This window comes from Eretmochelys imbricata, chromosome 6 (assembly GCF_965152235.1).
Source record: "Eretmochelys imbricata isolate rEreImb1 chromosome 6, rEreImb1.hap1, whole genome shotgun sequence".
Taxonomy (NCBI): Eukaryota; Metazoa; Chordata; order Testudines; family Cheloniidae; genus Eretmochelys; species Eretmochelys imbricata.
This window is the reverse complement of record NC_135577.1, coordinates 57,164,381-57,185,801: the sequence shown is the minus strand read 5'-3', so window position 1 is coordinate 57,185,801 and position 21,421 is coordinate 57,164,381. Positions and strand designations below refer to the sequence as shown.

At 43.3% G+C, this 21,421-nt stretch overlaps 1 protein-coding gene across 4 annotated transcripts in view; it reads right to left on the bottom strand.

The window, feature by feature from the left end:
* ALKBH3 (alkB homolog 3, alpha-ketoglutarate dependent dioxygenase) overlaps positions 1–21,421 on the bottom strand; it is a 55,130-nt gene that overhangs the window by 23,255 nt on the left and 10,454 nt on the right. For 3 of the 4 annotated variants that reach the window (XM_077818569.1, XM_077818567.1, XM_077818568.1), the window contains exons 5-8: positions 20,271–20,318; positions 17,171–17,274; positions 13,162–13,250; positions 9,886–10,095 (exon numbers count right to left, since the gene is read on the bottom strand). In XM_077818569.1, the coding sequence (XP_077674695.1) occupies positions 9,886–10,095; positions 13,162–13,250; positions 17,171–17,274; positions 20,271–20,318 (451 nt within the window). The remainder of the gene's footprint in view (positions 1–9,885; positions 10,096–13,161; positions 13,251–17,170; positions 17,275–20,270; positions 20,319–21,421) is intronic. The other variant, XM_077818570.1, reaches the window with a different exon arrangement.

Genomic DNA, 21,421 nt, shown 5'->3' with positions numbered 1-21,421 from the left:
GACTTAGCTTGTTTAGTCTAGCAGAAAGAAGACTGAGTGGGGATGTGTTTACTCTCTATAAATATACCGGGGCTATTTAAGCTAAAGGAGAACATTGGCACAAGAACAAATGGATATAAACTGTCCATGAAAAAATTCAGGCTGGAAATTAGAAGATTTCTAACCATCAGAGGGGTGAGGTTGTGGAACACCCTCCCAATAGGAGTTCTGGGGTCAAACAACTTAATTAATTTTAAGAGAGCTGGATCAGTTTATAAGTGCAATTGTATGATGGTGTCACTTGTGAGGGTAAAGGGCAAGACTCAGCCTCCCTTAGACTCAGGAAGGAATTCTCCCCCAGTCAGATTGGCAGTGACCTTGTGGGGGTTTTCACCTTCCTATGTAGCATATGGGTACAGGTCATTTGCCAGGATTCTCTCTCAGTTATTTCCTTGCCATTGCTGGGACCTTGGGCACTGGGGTGCCTTGGTCCCTAAAATTGTCTGCCTACGGCTCAAAGCAGTCTAGTTGCCTATGGACTATTATACTTTGATTATTTGCAGTTGCTGACTTTAGCGTGCGGGTTCTGAGTGGTGTTGGTGGCCTGTGATATACAAGTGATGAGACTATCTGAGTTGGTAGTGCCTTTTGGCCATAAAACTCTATGACTCTAGGAACACGTCACCATGTGACGGTTCTTCAGTGGCCTATATGAAATGAACTGAAGGGTCCCAGTTTGTAGCTGGCAAATGTCAACTTCACAATAAATCACTTTTAAAACCATTGGTATCCTTGACAGCTGTCTCAGAAGAGAGGCAAAGACTGTATGCATCAGAGGCTAAGCCACTTCCTCCTAATAATTTGAGACACATTGGAGGAGCAGCATGGGAAACACTTGCACTGCTACTAATTATGCTGTATCTGTTGAGTGGATGAAAACTTGGGCCAGCAATCTAGCTCCTTTCAGCAGCACTATTTTACCACCTCAATAGCTTAAACTGTTTTGAAGCCCTCACGTTGTGTGTGCGTGCGCAACAGAGAGAGGCTGCTTTCATTTTTTCCTGAATCAAGGCAAGTCTCTACCTTAATATGCCATGTATCATACTGTATTTACATGGCACCGTTCATCCCCATTTATACAGAGTACACAAAGATTACATCAGCCAAAGTGAAATGAAGCCACCTCAGAAGTGACAACATTTGCAGATGATATAACAATAGTATCTTATATCAAGATAGTTAAGTCCAAAGCAGACTGTGAAGAATTACAAAGGGACTGCACAAAACTGGGTGAATGGGCAACAAAATGGCAGATGAAATTCAATGTTGATAAATGCAAAGTAATGCACACTGGAAAACGTTATTGCAACGATACATATAAAACGATGGGGTCTAATTTAGCTGTTACCCCTCAAGAACGAAATCTTGGAGTCATAGTGAATAGTTCTCTGAAAATATCCACTCAATGTGCAGCGGCAGTCAAAAAAGCTAACAGAATGTTCGGAATCATTAGGAAAGGGATAGCTAATAAGACAGAAAATATCATATTGCCTCTATATAAATCCATGGCACGCCCACATCTTGAATTATGCGTGCAGATCTGGTTGCCCCACCTCCAGAAAGATATGGGAATTGGAAAAGGTACAGAAAAGGGCAACAAAAATGGTTTAGGGGTATGAAATGGCTGCCATATGAGGAGAGATTAATAAGATTTGGACTTTTCAGCTTGGAAAAAGATTAGTAAAGAGGGGATAGGATACAGATCTATAAAATCATGATTGGTTTGGAGAAAGTAAATAAGGAAGTGTTATTTACTCTTCTCATAACACAAGAACTAGGGGTCACCAAATGAAATTAATAGGCAGCAGGTTTAAAACAAACAAAAGGAAGTATTTCTTCACACACACACACACAACACAGTCAACCCGTGGAACTCATTGCCAAGGGAAGCTGTGAAGTCCAAGGCTATTACGGAGTTCAAAAAAGAACTAGATAAGTTCATGGAGCATAGGCTATTATGAATGGCTATTAGCCAGGATGGGCAGGGATACAAAGCCATGCTCTGATGTGTTCCTAGCCTCTGTTTGCCAGAAGCTGTGAATCGGTGACAGCGGATGGATCACATGATGATTACCTGTTCTGTTCATTCCCTCTGTAGCACCTGGCATTGGCCAATATCGAAAGACAGGATACTGGGCTAGATGGACCATTGGTCTGATCCAGTATGGCCATTTTTATGTTCTTATGAAATCCAGTAGTGGTTTCCCTAAGCACAGAAACATTACATGAGTTAAAGCATGAAGAGGAGACTAATCATGTATCCAACTGAAAATGCAGGTGGAATTTCCGGTTGGCAGAACATAATAATTTAAGTTCCAATCTAACCAGGACATCAGGGTTAACATCTGTAATGCCTTTCATTCTGACTGCCCTACTTCGGAGGCAGCACCAGGAGGCAAAATATAAAGAAGCACATTAGTCTTTGAAATCCCTGAACCAAATAATAAATTACCAGAATCTCCTATTACCCCTTCAGTAGGCTCTCAGCTCAAAAATACAAGCACCTACAGAACACTTGGGTATTTGATTTTTGGAGGGAAGTGATTTATTTATTTATCTATCCACCCTTCAGAAGGGCTTCAGGATTAACTCTGGATAACCTGAAGTTCTAATACTAGCAGATGATAAACTAGATAGCTTGAAAGCCTGTGACAACTATTAATCTGAATTCTCCTTCCCCTTCCTAAACTGACCTGGAATTTTTTTTTGTTCAGAGCAGCAATCAGACTCCAAATGCCTAAAGTCAAGTTTATATCTTTTCAAGAAAATAGGGAGAGCACATTAAAATATGACAATCACGTCTTGATGGTACATTTTGAAAGGCTATAATTTCCACCAGAGACTCCTGCAATTCTTGCTTGACTGAGCTTCTGGCGTCAGAGGAAGCTCAAAAGGGAAATTGCAAAGCCAGTCAAAATACCACAGCTTTTAGAATTTGAAAAGAACATGTATCATGTGCTGAAAAGATGTTAAACTTGATTACCATTCAGACACACAATACTGTTTACAGAAACTCATTCAAAGGTTATCTTGGGTCCGGGGATTACACTTTACAACGTTCTATTCAGTACTTCCTTTTTAGCCAACCCAAGAGCCTCCAAGGACATCTCCGTTAAATGCAAAATAGAACTAGAGAAATAATTTTAAGAGGTGTCACCTGTCTTAGACCATATAAAACAACAGACATATGTTGTAAACAAATATTATACCTATATAATGAATAATTTTAGTTCTCAAACACCTTAACTCTTTGAACAGGTCTATTTCTCCCCTATAGTAGATGTTATCATACCGGATGAGGCTGCCATTTTAATGGAAGAGACAACGTAGGTGAGGTACTATCTTTTATTGGACCAACTTCTGTTGGTAGAAGAAAAACTTTCAATCTTCACAAAGCTCTTCTTCAGGTCTGGACAAAGTAACTAGAATGTCACAACGAAACACAAGGTGGGACCGATTGTTAAGCATAAGGGGTTAACGCAGGTTGTAAGAAATCACTTAAAATGAAGTGGGCAATTAACACTTTTGCAGTCATACACAAAGAAGGGTTAGCAATAGTATCAATTGTTGTGAGCCATAAAACAAGTTGCCCTTTTGAGACCATGATTTTTAGGCCTTGACTACACTACACAGTTTTGTTGACAAGAATCAGCTTTCATCGATAAAGCAGTGGAGATGTACACACAACAATGCTCCTCCGCTGATTTAACTCCCCTGCTACGCTGACAAAATAAAACACCTTGATGAGCGACACAGAGCTTTTTGCGATGCCCCCACAGCGTATATAATGTGCTTGCTTTTGTCGCCCTAACAGGAGATGTCCCACAATGCCCATCATGACCGCTCTGGTCAGCGGTTTGAACTCCGCTGCCCTGCAGGTACACAGGCATGCCTCTCTCCCACACTTAAAGGCCTGGGAATTTTTGAAATTCCTCTTTTTGTTTACACAGCGTGGACTGTTCACATACCATCTTCCCAGCTGACCATGCCAGTTTTCCGCCAGAGATAAACGCTCACGTGGAACACACTGGAGTTCAGGGCTGGCCTTACTATGAGGCGAACTGAGGTGGCTGCCTCAAGTGCCAGACTGGGGGTGGGGGGGGGGGGGTGCGCCACTAGGACCCAGAGTGTAGAAAATTTTGTCTGCTGCTGGTACATATGTATTCTCTCTGTTCTGGATGCACAGAGATGGTGGAGTGCTGAGCTGGAGGAAGGAGGGCACAAGAGACATAACAGGCAGGCAGGAGAAAAGGTGAGCGGGAATAACAGAAAGCAGCAGGAGCTGCAGGGAGAGAGAGGAGGAGGAGCCTCTTATGTACCTCTCTAGCACCCCCAGGAGCCTGGACTGATTAACACCAGCTTCCCAGGGAGCTTCCTGTTTCCTGTTGCTTCCCTGAACCCACTTGAGGAGAACAGCCAGTCAACTGAAGTAGTAGGAGCCAGCTACGCTCTTAAGACACTGATATCTTCCCTCACTCAGGCCCTGCTACCAGCCTGCTTATTTGTCCCCTTCAATTGAGTGTTGAGAGCCACTATAGCTGGCACAGAACAGCAGTCATGAACGAAAGAAAACGCCCCTCTGGGGCAGCATTCAGAAGAAAGAAAGAAAGCAAAGGAAGCTTTTCTATCTAAGCAGGAAGGAACTTTCCTGCGATACATAGACACAAATGTTCACGGTGAGCCTTCCGGCCCCAGTGAGGATGTGAATGGTGAGGAGATGCCTGATCTTCCAGTCAGTAAGAGTGCAGGTGACCTGGCAGCTACTGCAGCATCCATATCTCCATCTCAAATGGATGTAACCATGCACATTCCTGAAGAAAAGTGTAGATCAAAGAAACGTGTGGTGGAGGTGCAAGAAACAGCTGCTGCTGAGTTTAGTTCCTTAAGTCTAGATGATCCAGGACTGTGGACCCACTTGAGCAGTAGCCTGAGGGACTTCCTTGTAATGCATGGACTACAGCAAGTAAAAAAAACTTCATGTTCTTCAAAGACAATGAAGATAGAAGTTTCCATCCAACACATTACTGGCGTGAAATCCCCAATGGTAGCAAAGTGGAGAAGCCATGGCTTATGTACTCAAAAACCCAGAATGCTGCATACTGTTTTTGTTGCAAACTCTTCCAGTATAATGTTCCAGCCACATTGGGTTCTACAGGAACAAAGGACTGGAAAAATCTGGCTAGAAATCTGGCATGCAATGAGAAGGCAGCAAATCACCAGAGAGCATTCCATAGGTGGAAAGAGCTTGAGATGAGACTAAGGTTAAAGGTCATCATAGATGATCAGCATCAAGAGAAGATTGCATCAGTCTCTTTACTGACAAAATGTTCTGAAAAGGCTCATTGCCATTGTGAGAATGCTTGCTACTCAACACCTAGCACTGCATGGCACTTCAGATCAGCTGTATGTGCTAAACAATGGAAACTTCCTTAAAATTGTGGAGCTGATGGCTGAGTTTGATGCAGTACTCCAAGAGCATCTAAGAAGAGTCACCACCCAAGAAATGTACACACACCACTACCTTGGAAAAACAATTAAAAATGAGATCATACAGTTACTGGCAACAAAAGTCAAACAGAAGATTGTGGCAGATCTGAAGTCAGCAAGATGTTACTCTGTTATTCTGGACTGCACACCTGACATCAGCCATATGGAACAAATGACTTTAATGGTATGTTTTGTAACAACAACAGAACCTAGTGAAAATGTCCCTGCAATGTCAGAAAGCATTTTCTAGAATGTATTGACATTGATGATACTACAGGAGCTGGGATGACAAATGTGCTTCTTAAAAAGATGGAAGATACGAGAATTGCGATAGCTGACACAAGAGATCAGGGCTACGATAATGATGCCAACATGAGAGGAAAGAACAGAGGAGTGCAGACACGGATCCGAGAGTTAAACCCTCAAGCTTTTTTTTGTCTCATGCAGTTCTCATTCATTGAACTTGGTAGTCAGTGACGCAGCATCAGCTTCTAGTGAGGCTGATGAATTTTTTAATGTAATTCAAAGCTTCTATGTATTTTTCTCTGCATCAACTCACTGATGGCAAATTTTGAAGCAACATCTGGGAACATCCTCTGACACTGAAACCACTGAGTGCCACATGATGGGAAAGTCAAGTGCAGGCGATAAAGCCTATCAAATTGGGAAGATAGATGATGCCACAGTTGCCATTATGGAGGATAATGCTATGACAGGAACTGTTCATGGGAGAACAGTGGCAGACGGAAATGGAATCACCAGAAACGTACATAACTTCAAATTTCTGTGTGGCTTAGTGTTATGGCATGACATACTGTTTGAAATAAATGTTGTAAGCAAGAGACTCCAAGGTGTTAACCTTGATATATCTGGAGCAATGGCAGAACTGGACAAAGTAAAGTCAGACCGGTCAGATGAGGGATTTCAAAATGTTCTGAAGAGTACACAGAAGTTGGCAGAGGAACTTTGCACTGAAGCTATTTTCCCACCCATTCAAGAATACAAGAGTCACCGAAGAAGATGACATTCTGATTACGAGGCATGGGATAATCCCATAAGAGACCCCAAACAACAATTCAAAGTTGAATTCTTTAACCAGGTGCTAGATTGTGCAATACAGTCAGTTGAAGAATGTTTCATGCAGCTCAAGGAACAAAGCAGTATATTTGAGATGTTGTATGATATTCCAAAACTCCTTACTATACCTGAAGAAGGCCTACACCAGCAATGCAGGGCACTAGAGACAGTGTTGACATATGATAACATGCACAATATTGATGCAAGTGATTTAGGTGATGAACTGAAAGCCCTTTCAAGATACATTTCAGCAGGATCAACTCCAAAGGCTGTTCTGGAATATATGTGCACAAATAAGATGACCATCCTCTTTCCAAATGCTTTTGTTGCTCTGCACATACTTCTAACACTTCCTGTAACAGTTGCCAGTGGAGAACCCAGCTTCTCCAAGCTGAAATTAATTAAAACACATCTACACTCCTCAATGACAGAGGAGAGGTTGGTCAGCCTTGCAACCATCTCAACAGAGCATGAGCTGGCCCAGACTTTGGATCTTCAGCAAAAAGCAGTTCAAATCTTTGCAACCAAGACGGCACAGAAAGCACCACTTTGATTATTCAAACAGATAAAAATGCCAGCGTTTACTACGCAGACAAGAAAAACTATGCAAATTACATAGCATAATAGGCCTGACGATATGTACCCAGAACCACCCGCGACAATGTTTTAGCCCCATGAGGCATTGGGATCTCAACCCAGAATTCCAATGGGCAGCGGAGACTGCGGGAACTGTGAGATAGCTACCCACAGTGCAACACTCCGGAAGTCGACGCTTGCCTCGGTACTGTGGAAGCACTCCGCCGAGTTAATGCACTTAGAGCATTTTCTGTGGGGACACACAAACTCGAATATATAAAACAGATTTCTAAAAAACCGACTTCTATAAATTCGACCTAATTTCATAGTGTAGACATACCCTCAGTGTCTAGCAAAATTAGGAATTTAAGTTCTCATGCTTGTCTATTAAAGGTGTTGTGCAGGTGATTCCTTTGAGGATGAGGACTGATAGGTCAGATATGGAGTGATCGCTTTGTGAAAAGCGTTCACTCACGGGCGCACAACCCGCACAATATCGTCAGAGTGAGGAGCAGCCCTGGCAGCCTCCCACAATAAATTCTCCTCTGCTCGTGAAGAACAAGTTCTGACACAAGAACTGCTATCGAGAGGCAGAGTAGGCCCAACAGTCTACAGTACTTCATGCCATTCATGGTATCCTCCTTAACCCCAAATGAACAAAAAGAAAACTTTCCTACTGCACTTTACTTTAAAAATCCCCCAAATCTTCCTCCTCTTAACTTGGCTTGATTTTACTTCTCTAGCAGAGGTTGACTTACACCTTCAAGCTGTTTTTCAGTTATCTGAATGCAAATTAAAAGTAAACCAAACTTTTCTTTTTACAGCTGGAAAAGTCTTTGTTTCGTACACAAACCAGCTGAACTGATTTTCTCTGAAATTTTCCAAGAGTACAGATGTTTAAGCTGAGATCAAATATGGAAAGCTATGCCTAAATGAAACTAAGGAGTTATAGTGAAGACTCCTTTGCAATCTTAATTCTAGCATTCACTGATACAAATATTATAATAGAGAGAGACAGAGAAGAATGCTCTCCTATTACAACGTTTATATTCCGGCTCCAACCTCTCTGAGAACACAGCCAAACTTTATACCACTCAAAATCCCTGGCCCCAATAGATCATCACCATGCCAGAAAAGCTCCATAGCACATCTCATGGAGACATATTGACAAGGAGCAGAAAAAACAGAGGGTGTCAGAAAGATACTGTGATTCTAAGATGTAAACAGTTCCAGTATTTTTCCAGCAACTGATGTTGCCAGGAATGTGACACTTTCAAAGCAAAGGAATACTCTTCATTTACTAAGATTCAGGAGCCTTGGGATAGGGATATTGAGGAAAGGAACGAGTGGGCCCTCAGGGATATATTTATTAGGAAATCATACTTTGCTGCACACTGCATTGTATAAGAAACTGTTCTATCAAATTAAAGGCAACAGTCAAACTTGTATGGAGTGGGCTGGATTCTCTCCTTTCCGCACAGTGAACAAATTTCCAGAAGCTGAGAATGAATAGAAGGCTTGCCCAGAGGCTATGTACATTTAGGATGCTTCTTTCAAGTGCTAAGGGAAAACTGCACAGTTCACACTGAATTTCAGTGAACTTCACTAAACCCTGACACTACAAAAGAAATATTCCCTGCATCTAGTCAATCCTGCCACCAACTAAAGCTTCCCAAAGGAGTCTCTTGTTGACTCTTCCTGTCATCAAAACATTACACACTAATATGGCCACTGATGCACTGTACTGGTGTGTGTGACCTCACCTGTTTGGCAGTCAGGGAAATATTGAACTGAGGAAGAGATGAGTGGGGAAAATTAGTATGAAAGGTGACTCATGTAATTTACTCCTCCCGAGCAGAATCCAGTTGTGAACTTGACTTTTGCAACAAAATTGTCCACACAGCTACATGAAGTTTTTCCTGATAGTTTAGTAGTTTTCTACATTGCTTTCTGCGTCAATGTATTCAAAGCCAACAGCAACATTTTACATGTAGATAGCACTTTCATCCCAAAGTGCTTGCAAACTATATAAAAGCACTCCACCCACCACTGCAGAATGCAGTGCAGAATCACTTCACTGCATTGCACTTCAAATGCAGAAGCAATTTAACATTACACAATAATAGCACATAACAGTTTAGGAGAGACAGGGAAGAAGAAGGTGGCAGAATGTAACTGCCCGAAGTCAAAATACAGTCAGATCAGGATACCGGACTGATCCATTACTTTTACCAGAGAATCTTTTATGACCACAAATGGTCAAGACCTCAGTTTTGCAACTCATGAGGATGTCAGCTCTTCTGAAAGCACAGCATTCCCAACACAGCTGGGTCAGCCTTGACTCAGATGGGAGAGTGTTACCTACTTAATCATCAATACCATTTCCTGCAGAATCAGGGGGAGTGCAAGGAGGTGCCCATCCAAGTAATGGCCTGGCTCAGACACTGCTTAATTTGAGAGGTATGAGGAGGCAGTTTGGCATCACAGAGAAAGAAATTAAATCGCTCTCCTCTTTCTCGCCCCAGTCCATTATCTCTCACTACTCACTCATACACGAGAGCCAGGGGGTGGCAGGTGGTAAAAGGTCTTTTATGTACTGGACATCCACTGGAGCTGCTCTTTACTAGTGATGGGAACCTCACATTGCTATCTAGATCCCAAGACCTGAGAAAACGAGAATGAAGGGGAGAGTAAGAAAACACTTACAGGAGGGGGTTTCTTCCTCATCTCAAAGATTCGGGTGGCACCAAGGCTGAGCGAGGCAATGACAGGGTTTCTCCCCAGTGATGGCTCATCATCACTATGCCAGTCGACACTGTCCTTCTCGTTTCGGTACAGATTGCAGAGCAGAGAGTTGAAAGTGTGACCTGTGGCCTTTTCGATGTGCTCCTTCAGCATGGACAGCAGAGGATGCCACTGCAATCAGCACAGCAAAGTAGTCATAGGGAGAAGAGCAGGAGGTAGGGTAGATGCACTGGCGAAAGTGCAGTACAGAAGGGGGAAAGTTTCAGGGTACCAGAGAATTAAAGCAAAGGCAAAATCACAGGGATTGGAAGGGGTACAAGGCCCACAATATTTTTGCATAATAAACATGAAGCCTCTCCTAAACTTTTAGTACATGCTTCCAGTGCAGCAGAAGTGCAGCCCTTCTGCTCTGTGCGGTCATGTTAGCACTGAGCCATTGCTATTTCGATACCCAGGCCACGCTGCCATTCTGCCTCACATGGCCATCTGGCCTTTCAGAGCAATGTGGCTGCTCCACCCCTCCTGGTTAACGGAGAGAATGAAATCTGCTTAAGGGGCCCAGGAATAAACACTATGGCTGCTAACAGAGATGATGACTAAAGAACGCTGAACTGCAATATATCCCAGCAACTGGAACGAGTGGCTAACTGGCACATGAAGCCTGGAGTTGTTCACCAGGAATACACAGTGAGTGCTGGCATAACGTTGCTACTCTGTGTCCCTGCATTCCCTGCTCTAATAGTACTGCTTAATGAGTCCAACTCACCTTCTTTGTTTTGATTTTAATGTTCTAATAGTTTATGCTATAAAGTGATTGAAGAAATAAGTGGATCTCAATCTCCATGAACTACAGCCATTGTATTGTTAACATATTTCTGTGCCCAGAGTCTGTAGCAATTATACAAATTCTACTGTAATTGCTTCCAATGCATCGTGGGTATTTAACAATGATTTTACACATTTATATCATGCCTTTCATTTGAGGGTCTCATAGCGCTTTTAGCCAGTAACTAAGTTTTTTACCCCAATGAGATATGTCAGAATCATTACCCCCATTATATAAGTGGAAACATTGAGGCACATGGGGTTCAGGGATTTATTCAAGTCAGTGGCAGAGGACGGAATAGAACCCAGGAGTCTTGGTTCCCAGTCTCCCCTCTAATTACAAGACCACATTGCCTCCTTCATGTTCACCAGAGATCTGTTTGTCTACTGGCTCTGGCATTGGAACCTAATCACAGCATTCTTATCTATCCCACGTATTTCTAGTTCAGTCACCACCTCAATACCTAGGTGCCATGGGAAGGATTATCTATGAAAATAGCTGGCAGTTCAGGGAGATTATTGCATTGACATGTCACATTTAACAAGTGGGATGCCTGAAGAGAAAACTATTGGATCTCCAGGATTACAATTTGTGAGGAATATGAAATGAACTGACAGGAGAGGGCTCATGAGGAATTACCAGCACCACTTTCTAGTAACTGCCTGATCATTACTGGGTTTCTTTGATTTCCACTCTGACAATAGTCCCCTCAGCCACCTCATCAGGCAGAAATGTGGATGTGAATGTGCGATTCAACAGGAACTCCACTGTAAATGAGCAGTAACTGAAGTCCTCTTGTTATGAAAGGTTACCAGGTTACCAAATATTTCACTGCTTACAAGGAAACATTTTTCTAATACCATGATTCACACAACCATAAGAACTTATTGCACTTGGGAGGGTTTCAAGTTCCTATTATCCCCACAAGTTTTTTTTTTTTAATTATATTATTATTATTAAAAGGAGGGGTGATGCTTCCGCTACAAATCAAACATTCAGGACCTGATACTTGTGTGTGGCTAAGCTATGCTCTAAACCTCTAGCCCTCTGCCTGGATCCTGAGATTGCTTTAAAATACACTGGTAGTAATGGTCCTGTTCTGCCAGGCAGGGATTGCCAGAGCTATGCAGACTTTATGCCACCTGGGGATTTCTTCACACCAGGGAAATCCCCAGCTGCAGAGGAGTCAGAAAAGGGGAGGGGAGAGAGAGAATCAGACTGACAGTCTGACTGAGTGTCTTTGCCTTTCCATAGAAGAAGTACATCACACACGATGGTAGGCAAGTTTTCCTCATACTAACCCACCACCTTGCCTCATCTCTAACCTCATACTAAACCCCCACCAATTGGTAATAGCTTTCACTTCTTAGCTATTCTGAGCTAGATTTGAACAACTGATCTGCAGGTGAAAGGCTCCATATGGCATTGCCAACCTCCAAAGCCATCCAGACTTCATCACCTCTTTCTAGAAAAAGATTTAAATAAAACACTACGTAACTGAATACATCCCAACCAATGGGCTGTCTGTATTTTTCCATCCTAAATTACACAGCCTTTACTAAAGCATTACCATGACTGCCAGACCCTTCCATCGCAGATTGTTTATTCAAGGACTGTGCACAAAATCCCATTTCCCTCAAATTCTGCTTTGTTCGGACATATCTTTCCTTGGCAGCAAAGAAGATATCTGGGACTCAACAGAAGCACTCTCTCATGTAACATAGTTCTTACTAGTTATTCTTAATTTATGCCTTGAAACATGGGAGTCTATTGCCATGGAAATTCCAAACAAAGCAATGTCTGGAGACAGTCCAAATGGACAGCAGGTTGACAGAGTGTGACTGAGCATGAACAAAAAGTCAACAAGTCACTTAGCAAAGTTTCTGACCCTTCTAAAATAGCAAAATGGCGTGGGAAATTATAGAGTACAGTCTGATCTTGCAAAAAAGACAGGTCATGTGTACTAATCTGATTACACTCACACATGCAGTAAGAATGTGGCTGAATGCTGCCTAAAGAAGAATCAAGAAGTGTTTATTTTTAAAGTTTCTTAAAGGGAGTTTATCTATTATCAATAATATTATATTGTCTCGGAGGCATACAGAATGGTTCAGAGACATGCCCAAGGTCAGATAGTGACACAAAACAGGACCTGGAATAGAACTCCGGAGTAGTGATTGCTAGTCCCCTACCACCAGAAAAGTCTCCTCAACAAAGTGCTAAATTAAAAGTCTGAATAAATCTACAAGAAATGAAACTCCATAAAGCAAGCACATACGCCATTGACCTACTTTGGTGATCATAAATTAAGGTCAGATCACAGTGCAAATGTCTGTCTATCTTTTAAAAAGACTTTAAAAAAGTTATTACTGCAATCTACAAAGAAAAAGCCATCATCAATTAATACGTACATTAGGATTTGGCTGCATCGTTAACCTGGAGTAAGTGTAAGGAAGTTCCCCATACCAGGAAGTAAGTCTGGGCTCCTTGTAAGATAGATCTAAGAAAGAACAATAGGAAAACTTTACAAATCAGGTATCAACTGGCTAGGAAGTGAAGAGGTGAAAGTGCAAGACTATCAGGAAACTTCTTGCAAGTGATAATCAAGAAGCAATAACCTTCTCACCAAAAATTAAAAGGTGGCCCCTAAAATGTGCTCAGCCCTCCATGAAGAGTCTAAATGGTACCCAATTAAACAAGGACATTCAGAAATAGGTCTGAAATTCTAAGTTTCTCTGTGTGGGGTCCATGCCTTGCAGAGGTCTCAGAACCATGCAGAATCTCTCATCTTCTGTGCTACAACAGGTAGGCACACTGGGGTGAGGTATGGATGGTGAGACCAACCTGAAGCTTTACCTGTACCTCTGGGTTGCTTTGCTTTCTTCTAGTTTAAACCTTGCAATGATGCCCAAAACATTCGCATCAGTTTTAGGGAACGTCTACTGAAAAGGATGGAGCAATGGGAAGGTGGAGGGAGCACTGGTGAAGTAAAACGTAAGCTGTGTGCAGCTGGGCTAATCAGTACATTTTGCCAGATATCCCTAGTGTGTGGTTTGATCCTAAAACAGGATAAAAGCACTTTCAGCCTCTTCAACTTGTGACAGAATTATCTTAGGTTTCAGAGTAACAGCCGTGTTAGTCTGTATTCGCAGAAAGAAAAGGAGTACTTGTGGCACCTTAGAGACTAACGAATTTATTTGAGCATGAGCTTTCGTGAGCTACAGCTCACTAGCTCACGAAAGCTCATGCTCAAATAAATTCGTTAGTCTCTAAGGTGCCACAAGTACTCCTTTTCTTTCTGAGAATTATCTTAGTGGTTACTTAACATGTTTGATATGTAACTGTTACCATTCTGCACTCCCTTTAGTATTCCTCAATAAAAAAAGACAGACAGTTACCTTTTCCGTAACTGGTGTTCTTCGAGATGTGCGCGCTCACCACATGCACCGGTGCCGGGAATTTTTCCCTCAGCAGTATCCATAGGGGACTGGCTCTGGCACCCCCTGGAGTGGCGCCTGCATAGAGTGCGGTATAAGGGGCCCCAATGGCTCCCACCACCCTCAGTTCCTTCTTGCTGGAAACTCCGACAGTGGGGAAGGAGGGCGGGTTGTGGAATGGAAATGAGCAACATGCTATCCGGACGATTTAGTTGGGGATTGGCCCTGCTTTGAGCAGGAGGTTGGACCAGATGACCCTCTGAGGTCCCTTCCAACCCTGATATTCTATGATTCTAACACATCTCGAAGAACACCAGGTTTCTTCTTTGAGGGCTTGCTCATGTCCATTCCATATTAGGTGACTCTAAAGCAGTACCTCTGGAGAGAGGTAGGAGTTCACGTAGGTGTAGATTGCAACACAGCTCTGCCAAACCCAGCGTCATCCCTGGCTTGCTGAGTGATGGCATAATGAGTGGTAAACGTGCAAACAGAGGACCACGTTGAGACTTTACAGATGTCCTGGATAGGGATGTATTCCAGGAAGGCCGCCGAAGATGCCTGCGCTCTCTTCAAGTGGGCTCTGACAATCAGCAGCGGCAGAACCCTTGCCAGGTCGTAACAGGTCCTTATGCATGAAGTAATCCAACTGGAAATCCTTTGTGAGGAAATTTGCTGTAGCGATGAAGAGTTGAGTCGATTTTCGGAAAGGCTTGGTACGTTCTAAGTAAGAAGCCAAGGCCCTCTGGATGTCCAGGGCATCAAGACACCTCTCTTCACTGGTCTTGTGTAGTTTGGGACAGAACACTGGGAGGAAAATGTCCTGGTTCATATGGAAGGTGGAGACCACCTTTGGCAGGAAGGCTGGGTGCAGCCACAACTGAATCTTATCTTTGTAGAAGACCATGTACAGCGGTTCTGAGGTCAAGGCTTTAATTTCCAAGACCCTTTTCGCCGACCCCACCGCCACCAGGAATGCGACCTTCCATGACAGATGGGAAAGGGAGCAGGAACCCAGTGGTTCAAAGGGCAGGCTAGTGAGCCTAGAGAGGACCAAGCTAAAATCCCACTGCGGGAGGGGAGCCCGCACCTCGGGAAGCGTCTCGCCAGCCCTGTTGTCGGTCAGGACTTGTACCACCTTGCCCGACAGGTGGGCCAAGAAGAATCTGCACGCCAGCTGGACTGCTTGGAGCTCTTTGACGTCTATATGTAACCATGCCTCCTCCAGGGATGACATCCCTTGTGTCTGGAGGTTGCCAAGATGTGCCCTCAGCCGAGGTCCGAGGCGTCTGATACCAACTCAATGCAGTGAGGAGGGTTGTCGAACGGAACCCCTTCAAGGATTGTCCTGTTGGTCTACCATCGCAGTGAGCTAAGTATCACCTGGGGAATGGTAATGATCTTCTCCAGGGGGTCTCAGGACTGGGAATAGACCATCACGAACCATTGTTGCAGGGGCTGCATCCAGAGCCTGGTATGGTAGGCCATGTAAGTGCAAGCTGCCATGTGGCCCAGCAGGCGCAGACAGACCCTGGCTGTAGTCAGAGGGAATGTGGAGACTTCCTCGATGAGGTTCGCCATCATGTGGAACATTTTCAGCAGCAGGAATGCCTTGGTGCAGGTAGAGTCGAGGACTGCTCCAATGAACTCCATCCTCTGCACTAGCACCAACATCGACTTTTTGTCATTCACCAGTAGGCCCAGAAAGCGGAGTGTTGCTTGAAGCACCGCAGCATCCCTTTGGACTTGAGACCTGGAGCTGCCCTTCACGAGCCAGGGATGGTTTGAAGGACTTGCAGATACGGCACTTGTCACTTATGTGCCCTTTGCCTAAGCATCTTAGGCAGCTGGTAAGTGGATCACTAACAGGCGTAGGCCGTTGGCAGCAATCGCAGGGCTTAAAGCCTGGGGACCGGGGCATGCTCCATCACCTGGCTGAGTCCCGTTCAGGACTAACGAAGAGTTGAGAACTACTACTAAGGGTAACTAAGAACTACTAACTATATACAACTATATTACAGGTTTTGAAAGTTCGCAAGAACTTGTTAGCCGAAGCAGCAGAAGTTCCAGCACCGTCACTGGTGGCAAGAAGGAACTGAGGGTGGGGGGAACCGGTGGCACCCCTTATACCATGCCATGCGGGTGCCACTTGAGGGGGTGCCACCGCTGGTCCCCTACGGATACTGCTGAGAGAAAAAACTTTCAGCACCGGTGCATGTGGCGAGCACACACACCTCGTATGGAATAGACATGAGCAAGCACTCGAAGAAGAAATGCAGGCTTTGAACAGGTTTGTTAGGACCAATGGCTTGGTTGGCAGGACTAGGATAAGGGTTCTCTGGGCCTGTTCTATACCAGCTAGATAACATTATAATCTTGTGCCCAGCGCTGAGTAACAGCGGCTAAGAAATAGCACAGGTGCCTCCCAGTGCACACAACTGGAATAGCAGGTATTTTACAGGCTTACTGCACACATCAGTCTAAAGTAAGGCTGTGTTCTGCAGTCTAACAAATTGCAACCAAAATGCTTTACAGAATTAAATAAAATAGAATAGAAGCAGAAAAAGAAAATGTAATCGTCAAAGACAAGGGAGAAGAGAATTATTTACAGCTGAGATTTTAAAGGAGAGATGATGTGTGGAGAGAGAGAAAAAAGCAGGGACTGCAGAGGAGAAGACTAGCAACATCAGTGGTGAGAATGTTTGAAGGGACAGAGCAGAGCAGTTCTAGGAGGGTAATTTTCACTTTGATCTGGAATTAATGGGGCATCACAGAGTTGTTTGAGGATAGGATGATGCGGACATGCCTCTTTAGATATGTAAAAACTGAGCCACAGCACCCTCTACATGTGAGTCTGGAAAACTGAGACTTGGGAGGGAAGAGACAAAGGAATTCTAACAGTCAAGGGTGATAGGAAATGAAAGCAAGAGTAAGGATTTTGACATAGGAGTCAAGGTAATTACATTAAGAAATACTGCACATTTACCCTGCCTGAGGTGAGTTCTCTGCCTCCAGGGGATCTCTTGGAGCAGTTGTTCAAACATCCAGTCAGCTTGTTTTGTGTCAATGAAGCCAGGAATCAAACGAACCCTAGTGCAGAAAAGTTACAGACTGAAGAGAGGAAGAAAGAAACGTATCCTGTGCATATACCTGGGTTTTTATTAAATACTCCAATTTCAAGGGTTAATAGTGCAGATGTCAGCAGATAATGCGGGACTGCATTTAAATGCAATTATACCTCCTGTAGAAACAGGCCAAGATTTTCAAAGGTGTCTTATGATTTTGGGTGCCTCCATTTTCAGGTGACCAATAGGAGATGAGTTACAAAGGCCAGGGTTTAGAAGGTAGGTGCTCAGCCCCTTTTGAAAATCCACCCTCTCTAAGATCTCTCTGGCTGGGTACCCAGAAACAGAGGTAGCCAAAATCACTAGCCACAATTTAAAAATTCTAGCCACTATATCCTAGCACAATGCAGCACAATGTGAGATTTTATGAGTATTAACCCCAAAAGTAAACTCAACTAAAAGGACATAGACTGTTATCTGCTCATATTTTCATTATTTTAAAGCAAGTCAAATTTCATACCTAAAATTTTTCAGCATCCCTTCTTTAACCATACAATGTAGCCACCATGCATTCATCTGTCAGCAGAAAATAGGGGTGAAGTTACCTGTCTGGCTTTCTTATTAGGTCACAGGATATCACAGCTTTGACCAGGAAAAGGATATAAATGAATGAAAAGTAGAACTAGACAGATCATCTTAATATAAGTAAAGAAGAGAAAACAGCTGTCTTTGCTCCACCGCTGGCAGGTCAGATTATAAATAAATATTCAGAGATCATTTTAGAGGCCTAGAGTATTACTATCCTAATGCACCTAAATCTCTGTCTAATCAGAAAAGACTAGAATCCTAACAAGAAGTTGGCAGGCAGGAGACGGGAGGATCCCTGTGATGGCTGGGAGGGATAGCTCAGTGGTTTGAGCATTGGCCTGCTAAACCCAGGGTTGTGAGTTCAATCCTTGAGGGAGCCATTTAGGGATGTGGGGCAAAAATTGGAGATTGGCCCTGCTTTGAGCAGGGGGTTGGACCAGATGACCTCCTGAGGTCCCTTCCAAGCCTGATATTCTATGATTCTACGATGCTTCAGAAGCTAGACCTCAAGAATTAGGAAGATCTAAAGTCAGTATGTCTGCAGTTACGACCTACATTTTCAGTGATGGAATAACAAACAGGTAGAATTGTGATCCTTGTTTCTTTCAGTAAATCTGAAAAGCGTAAGCCAAGAGAATTGCATCCACACACAAGCACATCTGTGATGACAACGATTCCTACTAGTCACATACAAACAAGAATGGCTAGCTAACCAAAGAAGCTCAGAGGGATTTGTTGAGTTCTTCCATGTAGAGGATCTAGAATGTCGCATCAGGACTGTTCTCATGGCTTTTGCAGGCATTTCTGGACTGGCAGCAAGCTTGGCCTATGTGATACAACAAGCCATGGAGTGCCTTGTTCTGGACTACCTAGAAGTTTTTATTGACATGATGGCTGTGTATGGAATGAGTTTCATTTCCTTAGCACAGAGTTGTGATCACAGATCACTGGAAATGTGGACGAGTGTCTTCTGCACCCATTACATCGCCTAAATGTGTGACTTCTGTTTTGGATTAGAAGAAGTGCTAAAAAGTATTTTCTCAAATAAGCACCTACTGCTACCAGATATACCAGTTACAAGTGGAACTGTTGCTGAAATATACCTACATTCCATCAGCAATAAAAAGGGGTAGTCATCTTAAAGGGTGAGAAGCCTGAAGTCCTTCTTATCGTTAGTCAACTATTAGCAGCCTGTTAAAAAGCTGGATCCTGTTGTACCAAGCTCCGTAGGCCATTAGTAGAGCCCTACACCGATACAAAATTTGTATCTGCATCTGATATGCAATCCACAAAAATGATCAGTGGATATAAAGTGGATATTCACAGATTTGCAGGGCTCTAGCCATTAGTATGACCCTCTGTTACACTGCTGTGACTCCCAGGGACACATGCAGTTACAGAGATAGGGAGGGCAGTTATAAGTATGTAAACATTTACAAAGGGGTGGGGAGGCTGTACAGAGAACTTTGTAAATGTCTATAAAACTGTATAATATATACATTTTTACAGAGATTCTCTCTTTGAGAAAGATGACTTGAGAGATTCCAAATCACTTTATTGAAATATGCTTCAACCCAGAATCCTAACACGTTCTTTTTAGCTGATACACAGAACAAAATCTCAATACCAGATTGGCTAACCCACAGGATGTTAATTGCCTAGAAACGCCCATTGTATACGCAGCAACACAGGGCATTTACACATGAAACGAATAAAGAGAGAGGTTAAACCTTTCCCCGGCATCTTTCTTTAGATTAGCAATAAAGACTGCAGCCTGGGCTGTTTCCTGGGGAATAACGACCAGCTGAGGATGATACGTATCTTGGACCATAATACAATTAAATGGTCAAGAAATGCTCTGGGCCTACTCTGTTACTGCTAAATTATCCTTCCTGACTGACAGAGTGATGTGTCCCTTCTTGGTTTGTGTTTGATAATTACCAGGTCGGAGGGAAGTGCTAGTCCAGTAACAGTAAGATACTCTGCATCACCTAACATCCTGCTCCTGGTAACATCAGGGTTGTGATGATTCCAAAATGAAAAAATGAAGACTACTGCCCCAAGAGTTTATAGTGACCTACATTAGGGTATGGACTAATCAATCAAGGCCAATTTATCTATTCCTCTATACCACTGGAAGTTGAACACACTAATAACCTGCATAAATTCATTTTCACTTACACCAACAACAGATTCCTAACTTTTTCCATGCTGCTCAGAATTAACCACATCACTGCAGCCTGATTTACCAGTTAAGCCAGGGGCCAGAATCCCCCCTCCAGCACCATCTTACACATAAGGTGGCATGGGAGAAACAACATCCCTGCCAGAGCCATCCTCTGCATCACCAAAATCCCAGTGGAGTCTTCGAAAGACTGAATGCCATTACATTACTCAATAGCAACCAACATGCTTAAAAAATAATCAACTTACCGAGACACTCCTGTTGGCAACGTGCTGATCTCATGCAGGCCCTGTTCACTGAGGACATGGAGAGGAAACAGCCATCAGGTGGATGAAATACAAGAAACAGATAATACATATGGATGACTATGCATGGTCCAGTCATATGCAAACCTGGGTTAAGGAATGGGGTCTAAGGGCAGTGCAACATACTATCATGAAGGGGCAATGACGCTAGGAAGAAGGAAGCCAGAGAAGCTGGGAGTGCTGTGGAAGCAACATGCTCTACCCTCACAGATCACCTCGCATTGCTTGTGGGAGCCTCCATTCTGGCCAAATACTCACTACAGAGTTTACAGGTTCCAGCAAAAAATAGAGAGGGACGATGGAGGGGAGCTAAAGGAAGAGGGACCTCACGGCCCTGTTCTCCTTCCAAATACATAATATAAACACACACAGTCTGGCTCATGCTGAGGAGACCACAGTCAGCAACTTGAGTTAGATGGCAGCTGCCCTCATTTTATCTAGCGCAGCAAAATAAATATGCCGTGGGAAGTGCTACGTGCCACATATAAACTAGGTGACAGATTTGAAAATGACATTTTAACTTCTGCATGAGGTAAAATAGTTGTTCTGTCAGCTACCAGCTGCATTGCTGTGAAGTGCAGATATTTGTCTATAAATGGTCTGCCTGAGCTTGTCTCTCAACTACTTCCATTGTTTCCTTCACTAGCTCCAAACTTCATGCTGTCCCATGTGCCTGAACAGCCTGCTAATCACAATTACCCACCTCCTTCCTCCCTCAGAGACTTGTAGTAAATGTATGTGGAGGAAATGCTTCAGAGTACCATACATTTGATTTTGCATTCACACCCAATCCATGTATGATGTTTTGCAGTAACTTTATTAACAAACAAGACTTTGCACTTGTACATCACTTCTGTCCAAGAATCCAAAAGTGTAGATCATTAATTATGCTGTCTGTGAGGTATATATCATCATCCTCATTTTCAAAGGAGAAAATTAAGTACAGAGAGTTAAAGCGACTTGCTCTGTAGCTTTGGGCAAGTGAGTAATAGAAAAAGCAATATAATTCACCTCTCCTGCTCTATCAACCACATCACACTCTTGCTTTAGAATGTACATTCTTTGGGGCAGGAACTCTGATTTGTGCTGCACCA